The following is a 21,852-nucleotide window of genomic DNA, read 5'->3' as shown; positions in this document are numbered from 1 at the left end:
AAAATAAAATGCCAATTGAAAGTATATGAAGCATTGGTAAGCATTTTGCTATTTATTAAAATATAATAATTTAAGAGTAAACTACTATATTTTAAAATAGACTTTAAATCGAATATTTATAAAATTCAGGATATAAGTGTAAATGAAACCTAGATTTTATAAAAACCCAATTTTTGAAATAGTTTTGAATTTTTGAAAAGTGTGGGCAAATTTTGGGGTATGACACTATTGCTGAAACTTCAGACGCAATTCTGGAAAATATGCGTTCCAAATCTGACTTCGACTCCAACACGGAATTGTAGCACTTTCTTTTAGCTTTCCGACGATTATTAGAACGCGTCGATCGGATTCCTGAAGCTCCAGTTATGATCGTTTCCGTGCAGACTTCTAAAGCTGAAAAATAAGTACGAAAATCAAATAACAATAAAAATAAATTAAAATATAAAAACATTATAAAATACAAAAATAAGACAAGAAAATCATGGAAATGTATAAGTACAAACATAGAGGAATGTGCATCAAAATGCACTGATCACAAAAAAAAATAGTTCATGACTCTGGAGGAGTCAAGAATGGAAGAACCAGACCTTGAACAAAGCGCATATGAAGTCTAATCTATGCAAAATCTAAAGATTAGGATAATCTGAAGCAAGTAAACTCTGCACTGTAGACACACTCTGAACTAAAGGAAGAAAGACAAGTTCTAAAGATAATCATCATCTAAAGATAGAGACTTTGATCAAGCAGAATCTAGACTCTAGATAAAGACATCTTTTGAACGTTGTTCAAAGAAACTTTGAAACTTCATCTGATACTTTAAGAGTTGCAATATGAAGAAGTGTTTATAAAATGGCCAAGCCTCTAAAACCTCAGGACTCTGAATTCTATAGACTCTAAAGTTTCACTCTCTCCAAGTTCTGAAGACAAGCTTTGAACTCTGATTAAGCATCAAATCATATATGAAGCCATTGATGAGAGAGAATGATTGAAAGAATATTCCTAAAAATAGTACAACCTTAAGTAGAAAAATCAAATGTTCTTAAAAGGACATATATGCTGATATCTTTTCCACTGCCCTGAAATTCCAAGAAAGGGATTGTACTATTCTACCGTTATTGTTGTCACTCGCTTCATCCTCACTCCACTACATCAGCAAAAAAAAATCTTTACAGTTGTAAATTTTGAGGAAATTTCGACTTCACCCACTAACAGATATATTTCTTCATCTATATAAAGAGGTATTGGAATTTGGAAATATATGGATGTGAAGTGTGAAAAGTAAGAAAATATGTGTGGAACAAAAGAGATAAAAGAAAGAAGAAAGTAAAGTGAAAAATCAAGAAATATCTTTGAGAGAGAAAACCTTCTTCATTACACTTTGAACATTTCATTGTATATTTTTTTAAGAGTAAAGGTCAGTAATTCATTGTGTGTATCAGCTTTTTAAATGCATATTGGTAAACACAAATCCTTGTTGTAACTCTTATTTAAATTTTTTAGGGACTAGGGTATAGTCATAATTCTTGAGAAGTCTTTGACAGTTTGTCATTGAGTTTGTAATCAAAGTTTTGATTAGTGGATTAAGTCCTTATTGAGAAGTCAAAATCTCCTTGATTAGTGGACTAGAGATATCTTCATTAACAACGAACAAAAATAAAATCCTTGCGTCTTTATTCATTGTTGAATATTTTTGTCTATGTTCTTGGGTTACGAAAAAGTTTTGATCTAGAAACCTAATTCAAACCTCACTTTTTGTGTTTCTTTGCACCTTCATTAGTAACTAAATCCCCAAAATCAAGTTTTAAACGGGTTTAGCTTCAAAGGTAGAAACAAATGATTCTTGGTGAATTTACAATTCTACCCTTCCAAAATTGAAAATGCCACACTATCAAAACAATTTTCTCAAAAGTGCTACGACTAAATTTGTGTAAGAGAAAGTAAAGAAAAATATTTTAGAGAGAGTGAGGAGCGAGCTATGAAAGATCACATTTATCGACGTGTAAATATGTAGGAATGGACCTCTATTTATAGGCTAGAGGTTGGCACAAAAAAGGAAATTTTTATGGGCCATAATTGACGAGCTAATCGATTGGCATATGTACCAATTGATTGGTTGACCTAAAAATAATTGTTTGGTTTGTTTTAAAAGGAAAGAAAAAATATATTGTTTTTACCATTCATTAAGATGTTGTCTTAAACGTTTATGGCTTATTTCTGCATTAACCCAATCGAATGGGTGAAGTTTCAGTCGATTGGCAAGACGAAGAACTTGCCAAGAACATTTTTACAGCTCCGCAATCATTTGATACGACTTCAAGACATTTTTAGAAATATTTTCTTGAAAAAAACTAGTTTAAAAGGTTATTTTTGTGTGTGTGATTAGCCTGTGACTTTGCAAGAAATCCCTTATGCTTTTACAATGTTATTCACTCAGACGTGTTAGGGCAAGATTTAACACACTTGAATTCTTGTCAGATGCTCCACTCTTGTAGACATTTGCTTGAACTTTACTTTGATATGAGGCTTGAGTTATATTTAACTTAGATGCCATCATCAGATAAATAGACTTATCAAACACAATTGATTTTGTTGCATCTTTAATAGATTTATGCTTGACTTTAGTTTTTATCATCAAGGACTAGTTTTCATTATCAAAAGCATGTCCGTCATTAAGAGAGCTTCCTTAAACAATAACCCGCAAAACATGGTTCCACATAGATAACACATTGATCCACTATATTACTCATGGAGTAGAGACGTTATCCTAGTCTGGAGCGCAGATGATCTAAATCCAAGATCCATCAGATGGATCGCCGTATTCCACACCTAAAAACTAACAAGTTGTTATAGATATCATATTATATGAAGAGAAACACGTCATTTCTCAGGTACATTTGCAATTCAAATTTCATTTACTCATCTTACTGTCATACTGACTTGAACGTTGAAGTGCTAACCTAGCATATCATTCCCTCTCCAACTACACCAAATCCACCGTTGCAATCCACCTTTCAATCATCAACTGATTCTAGTTTCCTCGCGGATCATTTATGATAAAGATTACTATTTTCCAAATGAGACATTATATACATGTAACTTAAGGTGCAACATATATATACTCACACACAAACTATGAAATCATATATTACCCTTTATTATTTTATATACGATATTAATTTTTATTATTACTTTATTGTTTTTTTTATACAATTTTCTAAAAGGTATTTTTTATTATTATATTTTCTTTCTCTTTTTATTAAAATGTTATAAATAATATATTTTATACGATATTGGAATAAATGTTATTATTTGAATATTTAAATAAAATCACTCATTCACTCTAAAATTTAATAGATCAAAAATGCATTTTTAACTTAATTTTAATAAAATGACACAATTCATTAATTGATTGTAATTAATTACAATTTTAAACATTATTATTTCCTTACTAATCACAACTTTTAGATGTTCAAATATACATACTAACAGAAGATTTTAAAAAAACCTAGCAGAGCTGCGATTTTGGGAATAGGGCACGTGCACGGTCGGCTGAGGAAACAGGCGCCAGCGCAAACACCACCGGTGAGTGTACGACTTTTTTCACCATCGTCTTCTTCTCATGGAAAGGGAATCAAAACTCCATTAGGAAGAGCAACCGAGGACCAACTTGAGCCAGTTATTGAAGAATCCAACGAGGATCAGTGTGATGAGACGCACAAGCTACCACTATCATGGGTGGACGTTACTCGAGAAAACCGACAGAATGGCTTGGACAATGAGTATAGGGCACCAGCTATCGTCAATGGAGAAGTTGAGGTAACTATTGAAGAAGAAAATCTCCAATCTGAAATAAAATACTGGGAAAATGTGTTTATCATTTATGTGTTAGAGGGGGATTTATCAATGACTACCGTGAAGAAATTCATGATGACCATTTGGAAATTTGTATCTCTTCATGAACTCTATTATAATGAAGAGGGATATTTCATTGTTTGAATGAAGTCAAAGACGGATAAAGACGTAATCCTTATGCAAGGACCATACACAATCTTCCGCAAACCGTTGTTCCTACATGAATGGAAGCCTGATTTCACATTTCAGGATGACGCTATCAGAACCATCCCTATCTAGGTGATGTTACACCAATTGCCACTGGTGTTTTGGGAGAAAAAGTCTGTGGAAAATTGCAAGTGCCCTGGGAAAACCGATGATAACAGACGAATGCACAGCAAAAGAACTTCGGGTCTCTTACGCTTGAGTACTTGTTGAGATAGACATAATAGTGGAATTGAAGGAGAACATTATCATTCAAGACCCTAAAGGAAAAAAATTGTCCAACCTATTGAGTATGAATGGAGACCAACCTTTTGTAAGAAATGTGCCAAGGTTGGATATGATTGTGCCAAGAAACAGGGAAAAGGAAATATAAAAAAATGGCTGCCAAAAGAGAAACAAACAACAACTAAAAACTCTACTGTTGAGAAACCAACTGATACAGAGGTGAGCAATCCCACAAACGAAAACAAGGTTGATTGGATACAAGTGGGACCAACTAGCATGATCAAAGGAAAGGGACACCTTTTTAATTAGGAGCAACGAAAGCTCAAGGATCGGGGCATTGGTTATAGTAACAACTTTGATATCCTATGGGATGATGTAGATAATGCAGGGAAATTCCCTCCATGATTCTCACATGGAACATAAGGGGCTTGAATAAAATTGCTAGACATGTTGAGATTAAAGCCCATCTCAACAAGTTGAAAATGTCTTGCATTGGTTTGATTGAAACAAGAGTCAAGAAGGAGAATGCTTCAAAAATTAGAGATAAATTTGGCCAACATTGGAGTTGGTGGGACAACTATGAAAGGCATCCAAATGGAAGAATATGGATCATGTGGCAACATGGAGATATACTGAACAAGATCAGCTTCTCCAACCAATACATTCATTGTGAAATGGTGGATAAAGAGGGGAACAAGATATGCTGGCTCACTGTGGTATATGCACATAATCAACTTGCCATGAGAAGAGTTCTATGGGAAGACATTGGCAAATTGGCTCTCAATATTCATGATCCATGGATAATTGCTGGTGACTACAACAATGTATGAAAGATGAATGATAGGATTGGAGGCAAGGAGGTACAAATGAGTGAGTTTACTTATCTGGAACAGATGATGAGTGATTCACAGCTTTTCGAACATGAAAATAGCGGGCAACACTACACTTGGACAAATAAGCATGTTGAGGGGCTGATTCATTCAAGGATTAATCGAGCCATTTGTAACAGGGCATGGTTCCTGAAGTTCCCTGGTTGTATCATTGATGTTCTCAATGCCCACATATCAGACCACTCCCCATCAGGATCAATATGGCAGGTCCTACCAAAATTATACACAACACTCAACCCCGATTTAAATTCTGGAATTTGGTGACTGATAATCCAAAATTTCTGGATTTGGTGAAAAACAATTGGCTCATTGATGTACAAGGGAAACCTATGTACATAATGTGGAGGAAACTAAAGAAAATGCAACCACTAATTAGAGGACTTACAAGAGAATGTACCGATAGTGTGAGGAACATTGAAAAGATGAGACTACAACTTGCTACTGCTCTATCTGACCTGGCCAAGGATATTTTCAATACACAATATACTATAGTAGTTAAAGATCTGACTGAGGGATTACTGAGAGCAACTGAACTTGAAGAAAGAATACTGTTGCAGAGAGCAAATGTGAAATGGCTTCAATTAAGGGATGGAAACAACTCCTATTTTCATGCCATTGTGAAAGGGAAAAGGAAACATAGTGCCATATACCAACTGGAGGATTCTAATGGGAACATGATGACATAGTTCAAGGAGATGGAAAAAGAAATACTAAGATTATATGGTGAACTCATTGGAACACAAACTACATAAGTACAACAGGTGGATATTGTTGCACTTCCTAGAGGACCACAACTTCCTGAACTCCAAAGGAAGAACCTCATCCAGCCCGTCACAGAGAAAGACATATGGGAAGCATTGAAAGGAATTGGAGATAACAAGGCCCCTGGGATAGACGTATTCAACTCAAGATTTTTTAAGAGCACATGGAAAATAACTAAACCAGACATCATAAAAGTTGTCCAGGACTTCTTTGCACATAATAGACTGTTTGCAGCAGTCAACTGTGCTTTAGTCACGTTGTTACCAAAGACACCTGAAGCAAGATCGATGAAGGATATGCGTCCCATTGCTTGCTGCACGACTGTATATAAGATAATTTTGAAAATATTGACTCAAAGGCTTAGCCAAATTATTAATCTGTCATTGACGACAGCCAATCGGCCTTTATACCTGGTAAGGTAATTCAAGACAACATCCTAATGGATCAAGAATTATTACAGGGATACAACCGCAAACAAGTGTCGCCTAGATGTGATATCCAAGTGAATATTCAAAAGGCATATGACACTTTGGAAAGGAAAGCCTTAGAACATATCATGCGTGAAATGAGCTTCCCACTAGAGTTCATTAAATGGACAATGCTCTGCATGCGAACCGTGACATACAAATATGCTATAAATGGACAGGTAACCAATATGTTGGAAGCCAAACGTGGTTTGAGGCAAGGGGGCCTTATCTCCCCCTTGCTCTTTGTTCTAGTTATTGAGTATATGCATCGATGCTTGCCTCTATAGAGTGGAAGAAGATGATCATCGATAATTATGCGAGACCAAGGGTCGTATTCAACTTATGGATGACACTCAAAGGTAGATGACCAACCAAGGATAGGCTATGTCGATTTGGTATCGTAAACAAAAAGAAGTGTTGTTTCTGCCAAAGTGAAGAATCAATTGAGCATCTCTTCTTTGAATGCAATGGCCCAAAGGAAGTATGGACGGAAGTGTTGAATTGGCTACATGTTAATAGAAACCCGATGGGATGGAAAGAAGAAAGCAAATGGCTCATCAATGAAACAAAACAGAAAGGATGGAAAAGAAAAATTCTGAAAATAGCTATAACAGAAACAATTCACAAAGTGTGGAAAGGGAGAAACAACTTGCTTTTCTCCCAAAAACAATTTTGATCCCCACCCCACATGAAAGATAGAATAATTGACGTTGTTAGCACTAGATGTAGTATGCATAGGAAACTCTGTGTGCATATAAATGCGACCGATAATAGTTTAGTGTGATGTAAGGTTCACAAGATACCTGGATCCCTTGGAGTCGGTGTGTAATCAATGTTTTTGGAAATCAATAAAGTCATGCTTTTATACACACACTAACATCCATTAACTAACCAATAATATTCAAATTTACATGATTTTTTTATTAAAAAAATTTCATGGATATTCAAAATAATGGTTGATTCTATTATGTGAATAAGGTTTGTATTGTAACCCTTTATTATACCATTAACTAACTACTAAATATAATAGTTACATATTATATATTACATATTTGAACGGGACTAACCATTCAAACTATTGTCGAACTTTGTTGTGTCATTTTATTTCTAAATTACACAATAAAATTCATAACTCATGCAACCCAAAATTATAAGCTTGTACCTTCAATCATATAAACCAACAAATTATAAAATCACATAACCAATCATAACCCAAAAAATGTTCCTAGCATGATATACACAAGTTAGTTAATTCTATCAAACAATCTGATCAAGAAAATGATTTTAAATTATAATCTAAAATTTAGCATGATCAAAGTGGTAAGAAGTTAACCAAGTACGAACCACAGAAATCATGTGGAGTACAAAGCAACAAAAATCACTATGTTCTGAAGCAAACAAAAACTTAACTCCTTTGACAAAAAGGAACCAAGTCCATTGAGTTCGGAATCCCACTTCAAACTGCAATAACAACTGCATTATCAACTGCCTTATCAATATTTTAGAGCTGTTTGTAACTATCAGAGCTGCATTTGAATGCAATTATCCATAACTTAAAAGATCATTGCATGACTGCAACCACATCACAACTGAAAACATTATTGAACCATATTTGCAAACCATCACACCAAGAATCAATGCTAATTTCCAGACTCTCTATACAAAAGCAATCTTCTTACTGAAAAAAAAAAAAACTTCCAACAAAATCCTACAAAGTACAAACCACACCCCCGCAGTTGATACCAGAAGGTCAATTCAGTCAACACAAGTTCTATCTACAAATACAGTTTCTCAAAAAAAAAATCTTGCTCATTCCTTCCACAAGAAAATCACACACCACCAACCAACCATATTAGACAAGACACCGACGCAACACCTAACACGACACTGAGATGTATACCACATTGACAAAAACAATAGTGATTACATATTTTCATGTAATCACATGTGTCATTGTTGTGTTGTGTCAATATCAAATACCAACATACATCGGTCTTTAGACACGCCATGTTCATTGTTGTGTCGTGTCAATGTCAAATACCAACATACATTTGGCTTTAGACACGCCTTCTATCAGAAGAGTTTGTACTACATGGGACCAGACCTTCTCAGTTAAATTCAACTAAACCAAAATGCATATGACCTACACAAATGACTATAACTCAACCCAATCTACCCACATTGAGTTGAATTAGCTACACAACTAAAACATGAAGAACACAACTAATTTTCAGCCACTTACAAAAAGAAACTGGCTACACATCCCTACTAGCTACAAAATCATAAAAGCATTTCATCTTAAAACAATAAAAACATTACACAAACAACTATTCAATTTCAAATTCAGTGAGTAAAAGCATAGATAGCAGTAGAAATATACATCACAAGAGCCGACGAAACCAAAACAACCATAACCGCAACGGCATGAGCAGCAGATTTACTCCCACAAGACAACATCCCCAACCGAATCTCAATAACACTCACCATCGAAAGCATCAGAAACAAACACCCCATAACCGATCCCAACGCAGACCCCAACATCCCCCATCTCAGCACCTTCAAATTAATATGCGCCCTAAAAGCCTCATCCACATCCTTACTATTCAAAAGATTCAATGCCAGTTTAAGCCCCTGAGCTACCAGAGATGATGAAAGGAAGAAACTGAACGACACCACCTCGAAGACTAGAAGCTTCTTAGCGACATCGATGCCGGCGTCGCAAGAGGTTCGATTCTCGAGACTCCGTTGGCCGGGGGTTGTTAGGGAAAGACCGACGAAAACGGCGATGGTGAAGAGGGAGTTGACGTTAACTAGTCCGTCTAACGCGGTGACGTGGACGCTTGTTGTTGAGGAGGATGACATTGACGAGAGTCTTGCTGTGTTGTTTTGCTGGTTTGGGTAGTATTCCTTTGGAGATTGCTCGAATCTGAAATGTAATATTGATACATAATTTTTTTAAATGCTATTAAATTAAATTAAATTAAATATGAAGAGAAAGAGAGAAAGGAAAAAAGTTACTCGTCCATTGATGGAATGAATGTGAAGATTGAAGTAGAAGGTTTTTGAGGGTTAAGAATGTAAACAGTTGCTTGGATTAGAAAGAGAAGGTTTCGTTTTGAGATGTATTTGGTTGTTGATTGCTTTGTAGCTGGTCTTTTACTGTTGATTTGCTTTTGAGGTTTGTTTCAAAAGGGAATCAAGTAAAGTAAAGGCACGTGGGGACAGAAAAGATATGATAAGGACGTTAAGAAAGAGGCAACTTGTTTTCAATTTTAGTCTTTAGAAGTTGTTACATCTTCTTAATGGAAAAATTAATGGAAAAAGAATCAATTATTATTATTATTTCCAATTTTAAAGTTAATATTGTTATGATAATGGATGACAATGGAGAATGGATTGATGATAGTGAGAAAATTAAAAGGCATGTGAATGAGAAGTTTCAGAAATTGTTTTCTATTGGTGATAAATGGAATAGTTGGAGCCAGACCATGATTACTTTCAAACCTATTCCAGAGGAAGAGTTATTGAAGATGGGGACCGAGATCAGTAAAGAAGAGATTAGAAAAGCTATGTTTGAAATGAAACCCTGGAAAGCCCCTGGCCCTGATGGTTTTCCGGCAGGGTTTTATCAAAAATCTTGGGGAGTGGTTGGTGATACGGTTTGTGATTACGTAAGCAAGCTTTGGGACAACCCGAGGGAGATTGAGCATGTTAATAAAACGGATATTTGCCTAATCCCCAAGGTTGATAACCCGAAGACGGTTTCTCAATATAGACCAATCTCCCTTTGTAACACTATCTATAAGATAATGAGCAAAATTGTTGTAGGGAGATTCAAGAAGCATATGAATAGTCTGGTTTCGCCTTATCAGACTGGGTTTGTACCAGGTAGGCTAATCCATGAAAACATAATCATTGCCAAAGAAGCCATGCATATGATAGAAAAAATGAAAGGAGGAAAGGGGCGTTTGCTATAAAGGTGGACTTGTGAAAAGCTTATGACAAATTGAGATGGGAATTTATATGGAGGACTTTGCAAGAAATCCATATTCCGGAGAAGTTGATGAAGGTTGTTATGCATTCGATGTCAAGTGTAAAGACCAATGTGAACTGGAACGGAGCAAGAAATGATTATTTTAGGCCTCAAAGGGGCATTCATCAAGGTGATCCTATTTCATCGTACTTGTTCGTATTATGTATGGACAAGTTATCACATCTTATTGAGGAAGAGGTGGACAAGCAAAGGTGGAAAGGCGTAAGGCTAGGAAAACAAGGAATTATGATTTCCCACCTAATGTTCGCAGATGACCTATTGATTTTTGGTGAAGCAACTGAGATTCAATTGAAGTGTGTGCTAGAGATGCTTGATAAGTTTTGTGATATGTCTGGTCAAGAAATCAGCCAAGAAAAAACGAGTATTTTATTCTCCACGAATGTGAGTAGGAGCATGCAAAATAAGTTGCAGAAGATGTGCAACTTTCGACATACTAAAAAGTTTGGTAGATATCTTGGAGTTCCATCAAGTGGGAAGAAACTAAAGAAAGAGGATTTTTCAGTATATCGTTGATCAGGTGGCATTGAAACTGAACTGTTGGAAGAGAAATAGCTTGGCTTTAGCTGGGAGAATCACTCTTGCTAAAAGTGTTATTGAGGCTATTCCTTTGTATCCCATGATGACAAACAAAATTCCAAAATCATGCATTGATGCCATTCATGGGTTGCAGCGAAGCTTTGTTTGGGGTGATACTGAGGAAAAACGAAATATGCATGCTGTTGCATGGGATACTGTCACGCAACCTAAGCATATGGGAGGAGTAGGCTGAGAAACCTTAATGTTCTGAATCATGTTTGCATCATGAAACTCGGCTGGCAGGTTTATAATCAGTCAAACGAATTGTTGGTGCAATGTTTTAAAAAAACAAATATAAAATCCTGGATAGTGAGGATTGCAAGAAAACTAGACAATCAGACTCTAGTTTTTGGAAGGATGTTTCCAGCACTATTCCAAGTATGCTAGATACTGGAATGTGGATCGTTGGCGATGGTAAAAACATCAAGGTGTGGGAGGATAATTGGTTAGGGCATGAGTATTGTGTGGCTGATCTCAATGTGACAATTCCAGATAACCTTAAAGGAGCTCGTGTGTGTGATTTGGTTAGTGATACTGGTGGTTGGAACTTAAATATGCTAAAAAGATGGCTGACGTGTTTTGTTTTGCAGGTACTAGCAAGGATAAGTTCTCGGTCAAGGAAATGTTCAATGAGCTGGAAGGTTTCAACAGTAATGCTATTGACTCGGACTGGATTAAAATCTGGAAAGCTTCGATTCCGGAGAGATGTAAAACGTTCATGTGGCTTCTCAAACACGATTGATTATTCACTAACTATAGCAAGAGCAAGAAGGGGCTTGGCAGCGCAGGTTGTAGAAGATGTGGAAATACTTGTGAGACAAGTATACATGCACTGCGCGATTGTTCATATAGCTATCAGATTTGGCAAAATATGATTCCTAATGATCTCAGATTGGCATTTTTTGCTGCTAATAATGAAGAGTGGCTACGGATGAACCTAAATTATGATAGCAATGGCTGGAGCAGTACGTGGATCATAGCATGCCATGCTATGTGGTCGTGGAGAAATGAGGAGGAGCACAGCGAGGATTACGTGCGGCCCTATGATCCGGTCTCAGAGATTTTAAGAAGAAGTGCAGATTATAAGCAAGCTTTGATCCTCCATATAGCGGTTGGCTGTAAGAGCAGTGAGAGCAATTATATAGGGTGGATTCCACTAGTGTCCAATCAATGATTAAACTCAATTCTGATGGAGCTAGCAAAACCGATAATGTATCGGGGTGTTGAGGGATTTTAAGGGATTACAACGGAGATGGAAGGGTGGTTTTTCTAAATTTGTCGGTAGAAGTCTCCTTGCGGAATTTTGGGGTGTCTTGGAAGGTTTGAAGTTAGCTCAGAGGTTAAATTTTTCCAGAGTAGAAATCAATATTGATTCGGTTCAAGTTGTCAAGGCCATTGAAGACGGAAAAGTAGGGGTTGTGGACTGCGTTAGTATCCTGCGTCAGATTTTGGAGTTTCTATCTCGAATGGAAGTTATCGTCATAACACATGTGCCTAGAAGCTCTAACTCCTGTGAGGATAGTTTGGCAAACAGAGGTTGCTTGGAAAAAGCCTTAGTTTATTATGAGCAAGCTCCAATTTTCTTGGAGCAATTGTTACATTATGATAAGATAGGGATTTGCAATCCCTGCACTCCTGTCTTGTAGTTTTCTTTTTTCTCTTGGGCTTTTGCCCTCATCATAAGCAAAAAAACAAAAAAAGTTAATATTGTTGGGCTGCATTGGAACTAAAAGAGTAAAGATTTATGTGAAGAGGAAAAAAAACATTTGTCACCCTATCTTAGTGTGCCTTTTTTTAAGACATGCAAGGCGATTTATCGTACAGGATTTTAAAATTTTTTAAGACTAAACTATAGATTAATAGGAATTCATAAAATATTTATTGAATTAAGTCATGATTAAGTGTGGTCTCTATTTATTTTTTTATGGTTAAATTGTGGCTAACCAAAAACTTTGTCCAAATGATATTGGATATACCAAAAGTTAGATAAAAGTTTTAAAAATTCTTTATTTATTTTCATATCAAATTAATCACTTATATTTAAAATTTTCAAAATTATTGTTATCGATCTTAATATTAGTTACTCCGTCTCATAAAAAAATGTCATATTTAAGTAATACGCCGTTTTTAAGAAAATGATTAAATGAATTGGAGTTAGTGGAGTAGTTGAATAAAGTAAGGGTCTGTTTGTTAAAAAATAGTGGTTGGTTGATAAGTTAGCTGATAGTTTATAGCTGATGGTTGATTACTGATAGCTTATAGCTTTTGGTTGATGGTTGAGACTGATAATTGATAAGCTAATTGAAGTGTTTGGTAAAAGTAGTGGTTCAAGTAACTTATAAATGTAAAATGACATAAAAATATTTAATACATAATAATTTAATTTGAAATTAAAATAAATTATAAAAGATAAAAATGAGTTTATGCTAAAATAATAAGGATAAAAAAGAAAGAAAAAAATGATAAGCTATAAGCTAGAATGCTATTTGAAATAGCGTTTGTAAAATAAGCTATAAGCTAATGATGAAAAGACCGTTATCAAACAGTTCTAAATTGTCATATGAGCTTATAAGCTATAAGCTATAAGACATAAGCTTAAAATTATGCTTTACCAAACAGGGCCTAAAAGTTAATAAATAGAAGAAAAAAAACCCTAAAAAATAATAACAAATATTGTATTGTAATGTTAAAGGGACGGTTATTTTGAGACAGAAAAACATTACAAATTTTAATTTTTTAAATTTTAATAATGAATAATAATTATATTTAATGTTACATTATCTTTTCATTTCCGTATTAAGTTAGTTATCTTTTCTTTTTGCCTGATTGGGATCGGTTTATGCAGGCTGGTACTCGCTGAAAATCTAGTCGGAGCAGAGCGAAATTATGGTGTTGCTCAAGAGATTCGATTAGTCTCCAAGCCTTTAGGAGTTAATCTTCAGACAATAGAAAATTTTGGAGTAATATTTCATGTTCTAATGATCTTAGTCTAACAAAAATTCTGCTTAGTATCAGTATAGTGGTTACATTCTCATATCAAGTATGTATATCTTTAACAGTATAGTTATGTAGTTGTCTGATATATTTGTGTCGGTGTTATATCAGTGAATAAGGTTCCTTGTGGTTTCCTTAGTTTTTGGTGTTGTGTAATTGCTGCCTAGATTTTGATGGTGTTTAGGTGTTTGGTGTCTGTTTTATTTTGGTTTTATAACAGTGATAACTATGTAGCAGTATATGGTTTTGGCATTCCTTATGCCTAAACAACTTTATTAATATTATTCTTGGCCTTTCCAAAAAAAATATATGTTAAGAAAAGTGGACAACGATGAACTAAATTTTATTTTTCATCAATGGACGAGTAAGGAGTCTTTTGGTAGTACTTCTTTTAGGATGTTTATCTAAGGGTACTCATACCTTTAGAGTGTATTTGGATGAGGTAATTGAGAATTTTTAAGTAATTCAAAATTCTAAGCAAATCAAATGATTCAATTGAAATTCATTTATTTTTAAATTTTTTTGTTTGGATGGAGTATTAAAATGATTCATTGTTAAATTTTGGGTCATTTTTCGTAAATTTAAAAACTTTTGGGAGAAATTTAAATATGAAAATAGGGATCAATTTGCAATTTTTGAAAACTTCAAGGGACCAATTTGTAACTTTTGAAAATTATTAAGGACTGATTTGCAATTTTTTGAAAATTTTGATGGTAATTTTGCAATTTTGATAAAATATAAGGACAATCTTGCTAATTTGCAAAAATTAATAATAAACAATTTAACATTCAAATTGTGGAGCAATTTTAAATACTTTACTTTTTTATGTCATTTGAAATTCTTTAAATTTAACTTGAATAAAATACCTCATAAATTTACATCATTTTAACAATTCTCCATTTTTTTTATCCAAACAATAGATTTTGATCAAGTCCTTTTAAATTCCCTCAAAAAATTACTTTCCCTCATTACAATGTTCCATCCAAACACGTGTGTTTGGATGAGGTAATTGAAAATTTTAAAGGAATTTAAAATTCAAAGCAATTAAAATGGTTCAATTGAAATCCATTCATTTTAAATTATTTTGTTTGGATGGAGTATTAAAGTAATTCATTGTTAGATGTTTTGGATCATTTTTTATAAAATATAATTTTTTGGACCAAATTAAAAAATTGAAAAGTAGGGACCAAATTGCAATTTTAAAAAATTTGAAGGACCAAATTGTAAAATTTAAAAATTATTAAGGACCAATTTGTAATTTTTAAAAAAAAATTAGGGTCAATTTTGTAATTTTGGAAAATATGAGGACCAATTTGCAAATTTTGAAGAAATAGTAGTAACAAATACATTCTATGAAGTATGAAGGAATTTAAAATTCTTTGGTTTTTGGTGTCATTTCAAAATGATTAAATTTAACTTAAATAAAATACTCCATAAATTTCCATCATTTTAACAATTCTTCATTTTTGTATCCAAACAATAAATTTTGTGTAATTCATTTTAAATTCCCTCAAAACATTACATTACTTCATTAAAATTCTTCATCCAAACACACTCTTAGTTCATGAGAAAATTTTGCAACTCATTGACGTCTTTCTATTAAGCTATTAAGCTAATTGTTGGGATTTTATGAATTTTTTGGTCCTAAGCATTCTCATCCAAGGTCTTATATTTTTTCACTATTAAAACTCAGTTGAATATGTTTAACTTTAAACCCTTCTAAAAGACCATAAAAAAGTTGTTCATTGATTTTTTTCAACCCTGAATATGGCATTGTTGAACCACAACAAGTAAATCTACAAGAATCACTCCGTTGCTACTTCATATCAAACTATCAAACAAGTTTGAGACTTGTAACTACCTCGTAATGTTTGTTGTGAATTGAGCCATGAACCTGGCTGGCTGCAAAATCTTTAAATTGGAAATAAGTCTAATTGACGATCCATTAATTTAAGTGTTCCCAAAAGTATTTTGGGGCACAACGCGTCATCTCATTCACTTATGAAAAGTTAATATTTGAAAAATGAAAAAAAGCTTAAGTGAATCTCTAATTTCATTGTATGAATCCCCAACGGGTTTATGAAAGTGTCATTGGATAATCCTAGGAGAAAAGTTGGAGCACCTTAGTAAATATTTTGACTGTTTTTGGTCCTTATGTTTTGTTTTGGATCTCTCTCTCTCTCTCTCTCTCTCTCTCTCTCTCTCTCTCTCTCTCTCTCTCTCTCTCTCTCTCTCTCTTTCTCTCTTTTTCTCTTCTAGAGTGAGTCCCTCAAGCAGAACTTGCAGTTGAGTCTCTCAAACATTGTGGGTAAACGCGCGTGTAACATTAAATGTAGTGAATGATGAGTTTGTTTTGAGAAGTCAAATCGACCTGGGTTCCTTGCACGTGTCAAAGACGTGTGGAATATTTTTGCAACTGTTGATGTTCCTGGTTAGAGGTTACTCATTACTTGTAGGCCTATCTTTCAAATTCCTATAAAACGGGTTCATCCTTCACTATCCACTTTTTCAGATACTTTCTCCTTCAAAGCATTCATTTAAACCTTCATCAAGCTCAGAGCAAACTTTCCTCCCAGTTTCACCAAGTTCAACTCTTAATATTTTATCCAAAGGTATAGGTCTTTACACTTTCTTTCTCTCTTTTCTCTTTAGTGGCAATCATTAGGGATTTATATGAGAGTGCTAAGATCTTAGAGCCTTCGAATATTAGAAAAATGACCGAAATGTATATGTGTTACATGAGGAATGTTAAATAGGTGGATGGTTAAATTGACCACATGCTCTTAGAAATAGGCGCTTTTGGGAGTTATGAGAGCACTAATAGTTTTACAAGTGATAATGACTCTCTTTCTTCCTATTCTTTCCTAGGAAATTCTCAGCAACTAATGGCAGAAAACGATGTTAAATACACAAGCATTGAAGACTATGGGACCCTGTACATTAGTGAGGAGAGGGTGGCCTTCTTTCAATGACACATCAGCCTTTCCATCTTCGGCGATGATTATGATGTTATTATGGAAGGGTTTGATAAGGAGGATCAGGTTAACATGGCCGCCCTACCTGACTCGTGTAGTCCCTACTTTTATCGGCACCTTCCCGCTGTCAAAGATTTAGAGATTCTAATTACCTTGACCTTGTTCAAAGCAGAGGTTCTTGCGACTGCAAACGTTGCCCCTTCCCTTGTTTTTCTCAATGGTTAGCGCTTCATTAAGGCATTTGAGAATATATGTCGGTTGTTAGCAGCTAACCTTATAGTAGGGACGTTCGTTTCCTTTTACAGTACTAAGGTTGGTACAAAAGGCAATTGGGAGACTTTGTGTGTCCTGTCTAGGAGGACACTTTTCAAGCCTCTCTTCAACCATTATAAAAATTGGAAAGACATGTTTGTGAAAGTAAGGGAGCGAGACAATGCCTTCATGGTCACAACTGGGGAGGAGAATGCCCATCGCATTCCTTTGACTTGGACAGAGGACCCAGTGGTGATAAGTGGTTTTAACTTCGATGACCTTACCCCTACTGAGAGTGAGGTAGTCCAATTTTTGTATGAATTTGAGTTTATGAGCTCCTGTACTATTATTGAGTTAGATCAGGGGAAGGACATCGAGATAGATAAATATTTGTATAAGTATGAGACTAACGTAATCCTTGGTTTGTTAGGACTATTTACTTGTCGAGTTACTTATAAAATTCCTTTTTCCTTTTGTAGAAATTTTTTGTCCATTTCAGTCGATGAAAGGAAAATTTGTCTGGTCAAGGAGAAGATTGAACATCAAGAGCAATGGAATGACAGCCCAAAGAGTCACAAGGGTGTCCTTATCACAAAATGAGGCAAGAGACTTGCCGAAGGAAATTCCCTTAGTGAGACTCGTCCCCCTAAATCCATGAAGCAAAGTGAGAGTTCCTCCTCGGGTCTAAAGGACAATGCAATTATAGTTTTGGAAGAAAACGAATAACGCGAACAACTAACTAGCTCGCCAATTCAGGATGACCTACCACATCACACCTCGATGTGGAGTGATGAAATAAAGTTCACTAGCGCTCGTCTCACTTTCTATAAAGATTTTCCTGGAGACTATCATTCCATCCGCCAGATGATTCCTCACCAACTGTCTGACATGGTGGAAAATCACATGCTTATAGAGTGAGTCCTCCGTATGAACCGTGCCAAATTCGCGGAAGACCTGAAGATTAAACTTGTTATTTCTAAGGAATCTGTCACCAAGGGGAAAGAGATAGTAAAAAAATTGGGTTAAAGAGTTGGATGAGTTGAAAGACACACTTAAAAAGATAGCATCGAAGACCAATCGCCCTTTCATAGAAAATCCTGAAGGATTCGATCCAAACTGCCCTTCACTCTCAAAAGAAGTTGGAGGAAGAATCGTCTGCCCTTAAATACGAATTAATGGACACTTCTGATCAGTACTTAGAGCAAGCAAATGAGCAGACATCCTTCCTCTACCTCGATCTGAACTTGAGTCAAATGGACTTATTCAAAGTGGTCCATGATGGTCATCTAGAGGATGAAGAACATGTGTCACTCCCCAAGGCATCTGATGCATCTCTTGGTGGGAACGTTCAAGTTAAAACTAAAGTGTCAAAGTAAGGGCACGTAAGAAACTCTCAAGGAAGATTCCGCTCTCCAGGAGATTACTTAGAAAGGCAACATCAGGAGGATGATCAATGAGTTCGTCTTTGTTGTTTTTCTCTTGGTGCCTTCTTGTAGCCATGCTCTTAAATACTTTATGTAATAATTAATAGTCCCCTTATGGGATTTTATCTTGTACCTTTTCCTTTAGGGTTTCATTAATGAAACCCCGGACCTTAAGGTGCCATTGTTTTGCATATTTTCCCTGAGTAAACTGTCATAGAACACCTCAAACATATTATGTTGTTGGCTTGTATTTTAATGTTGAATTTCTTATGATTTAATAAGACATTTATATTCATGGTGTTTGTTCATGATATGACATTCAGTGTTATGAATAATCTGAAAAATGCATAGTAAAAACATTTTTTGTAAGAAAAATTTATTGGTTGATGATGACACTTTGTCATCATATCATTTTTTTACAAACATTTTTATCATTTGAAGTTGTTTTTTAGTTAATTGAGTGAAAAATTGTAGAAGAGAGAGTGAACATTTGAATAAGTAAATAATAGGAGAACAAATATGATAATTGGTAAATTCGGCAAGCAAAAGGCAAAAAGGCCCCAAGAAAATTTTTGTACACGCCCTCTATCATTGTTTACATGATGAGGCACGAAGGAAGGATCGTGTGCACTATGGAAAGCATCGTGTGCACAATGTTGGTGTTAAAATCCAATTGAGTGCACTACGGAAAGTATCGTGTGCTCGATGGTTCCTGGAAATCACATGTTTTGGTTATTTAAAAGTATCAAAAGTTGGATTTTACAAGGGGTTGCGAATTTTGGAGCTAGAAAGTGATGAAAAAACAATTATGGAGCAATGGATTTTAGAGTTTTTCACTCAATGGAGACCATATTATTCATTGAATTTAATGTACTTTTCTTCTAAACTCATGGTAGTGACTTGTATTACTATGAGTAGCTAATTTACTTTTGATTAAGTTTTGTTAGATGAAGCTTATTTGATTTGTTGAACTACGTGACTAGCTTTGTACTATTTTTCATGATTTGATATTCTAGTTACTATTCACTTATTCTTGATCTTAATGCTATTTGCGTGTTGATGAGCATATGAACTAAATATAAATTTGTAGCGATTACTCATTAAAATAAGCGGATATGAGTGCGGGTACGGGTACGGGTACGGGTACGTTAATACCCACCCACCCCGCCACATACCCGCACAATGTATATTTATATTTTTTTAATTTATATCATCATATATAAATGTATGTTTCTCTCTTTAAAAGAATACACTGCAGTTGAACTATTACATATTTTAATATAAGTGTTCGCCTATTTCATAATTCAACAGTAAAATCTTTGATTTTTTCGTTAATTTTGTTAAAAATTTAAAATGATATGATAGTTCTCTATTGATAGATTTTTTTTACTAGAATTGAAGGTAACGAGTATGAGTACTAGTATCCATAGGATACAAGTACGAGTATAAAAATTGGTATCCACAAGGATATTGACTCGGGTATAGTTTTTTTAAAAATTACATATATGAGAACGAGAATGGAGATTTTTTTTCAAACTATAAATATGAAGACAAATACTATAAGAATTTAATGGTTATGCAATAACAGTGTAAAATAGTTTTACATTGTCAACCAATAGGAATAAATTATCTGGCCAAGTCATACCTGTAACTTAAAATTTACAGTATGATGCGGCGAGATTCATGGTGGTGATTGGTTGACAGTATAAAATAATATTACACTATCAGTGCATATCTCATTTTTTCATACTATAATACTCTACCCAAACTCTACCCATTATCATCTCTAACTTTGAGGAAATTAACGAATAAGTGTTTCATATGCTTTGTTCTTCATCGTACGTCTCCATATATATATATATATATATATATATATATATATATATATATATATATATTGATCTGCTTTACTGTTTAAAAAAAATTCTAAAACTTCAAAAACATGCTCGGTTATTATATTCCATGAGACATTTGTATCAATTTGAAGAATTGAGATTCCATGTGTGGAAAAGTAAAATTTCTAACCAAAAAAAAACACATAATGCAGGCAAGTGGCTTGCAGCTGCGGTTTATAATACAATATTGGGAGGAATGGTGGGTTGAAAGAAACTACGGTTGCTTCAAAATACTGGCTTAATGGCGTAATACACAATGTCTAACTCATTGTCAAATCTTATTATTGGTTTGCTTATATTATTGGTTTAATTTCGTTATGGATGGTGGGAGTAGTGTGTCACTGTCTCATGAGCATGACACTTTTGTATTGATTCGTTTCTTTATATATACACCAATGTGACATTAAAACAAACCGTTGAACCAAATCAAACTGTTGAACATAACTGCAATTTAAATAACCAAACCGTCAAACATAACTGAAGTTCACAAAACTTAGTTATTAAACAGAATCATGTTACACAAACAGATATAGAACCAAATTAAATGACAAATGAACTCACCGAAACTGAAACTGAAATCGTAACTAAGAATTAAAAAAAAATACTAATTAACATTTTAAACAATTTGTTAAAGAAATAAAAAAAAAAGTATAACAATTCAATTCTTCAACAAATTGCCGAACCGATATATCAAACCAATCTCTTTAGTTCAATTCGATTTTGAATAAATTGAAACAATTGATTCAATTCGTGACATTATACTATGGTTCAATTAGGTGTTTCTGATAGAACCATGAACAGCCCTACATTTAAACAACCCTACATTTAAGAAATACTCAATCACTCAATAGCATTTACTAAAACTTCCGGTACAAAATGGACTACTAAATTGAAAGTAAATAGTATCATATATGTGTCTGGAGTGATGATAAATGCATTAGCTTCATGATTTACATTCATCTTTTTGAACCCCATGAAGAAATTAAGTGAATTCATCTTCTCAAAACAGGGCGAGGGCATGGTCACAGGCACAACAGGTAAGGGAGAATGGAGGGAAGTTTTTGGAGGAAAAAAGAGAATGAGCGGATAACAAAACAATGTAGTGTATGCAACACAACCTAAACTACAATCCAAACTACATTGAAATGAGTGGGAATCCCTCTTGTTTAAGGTCTTCAAACTGCATTTAACAAACTACACACCTGCTTCACCTCAGTATTCTTATTCATATGCGGCATCAAAAGCGGCAGATTGAGAAATGGCATTCATTGAAAACTTATTG

The 21,852-nt window shown here is 34.5% G+C and overlaps 1 protein-coding gene across 1 annotated transcript; it reads right to left on the bottom strand.

The window, feature by feature from the left end:
- Nucleotides 1–8,505: 8,505 nt before the first annotated feature.
- On the bottom strand, nucleotides 8,506–9,576 carry LOC131611581 (uncharacterized). The gene is made up of 2 exons (XM_058883537.1): nucleotides 9,419–9,576; nucleotides 8,506–9,326 (listed from the first exon to the last, which is right to left on the bottom strand). The coding sequence occupies exons 1-2, from the start codon at nucleotides 9,424–9,426 to the stop codon at nucleotides 8,744–8,746; spliced, it is 591 nt and encodes a 196-aa protein (XP_058739520.1). The 5' UTR covers nucleotides 9,427–9,576; the 3' UTR covers nucleotides 8,506–8,743.
- Nucleotides 9,577–21,852: the final 12,276 nt, after the last annotated feature.

The sequence above is a fragment of the Vicia villosa genome, linkage group LG6 (assembly GCF_029867415.1).
Source record: "Vicia villosa cultivar HV-30 ecotype Madison, WI linkage group LG6, Vvil1.0, whole genome shotgun sequence".
In the NCBI taxonomy this organism is placed as follows: Eukaryota; Viridiplantae; Streptophyta; class Magnoliopsida; order Fabales; family Fabaceae; genus Vicia; species Vicia villosa.
Note: the sequence above shows the minus strand (reverse complement) of the source record. Positions and strands in the feature narration are given on the sequence as shown.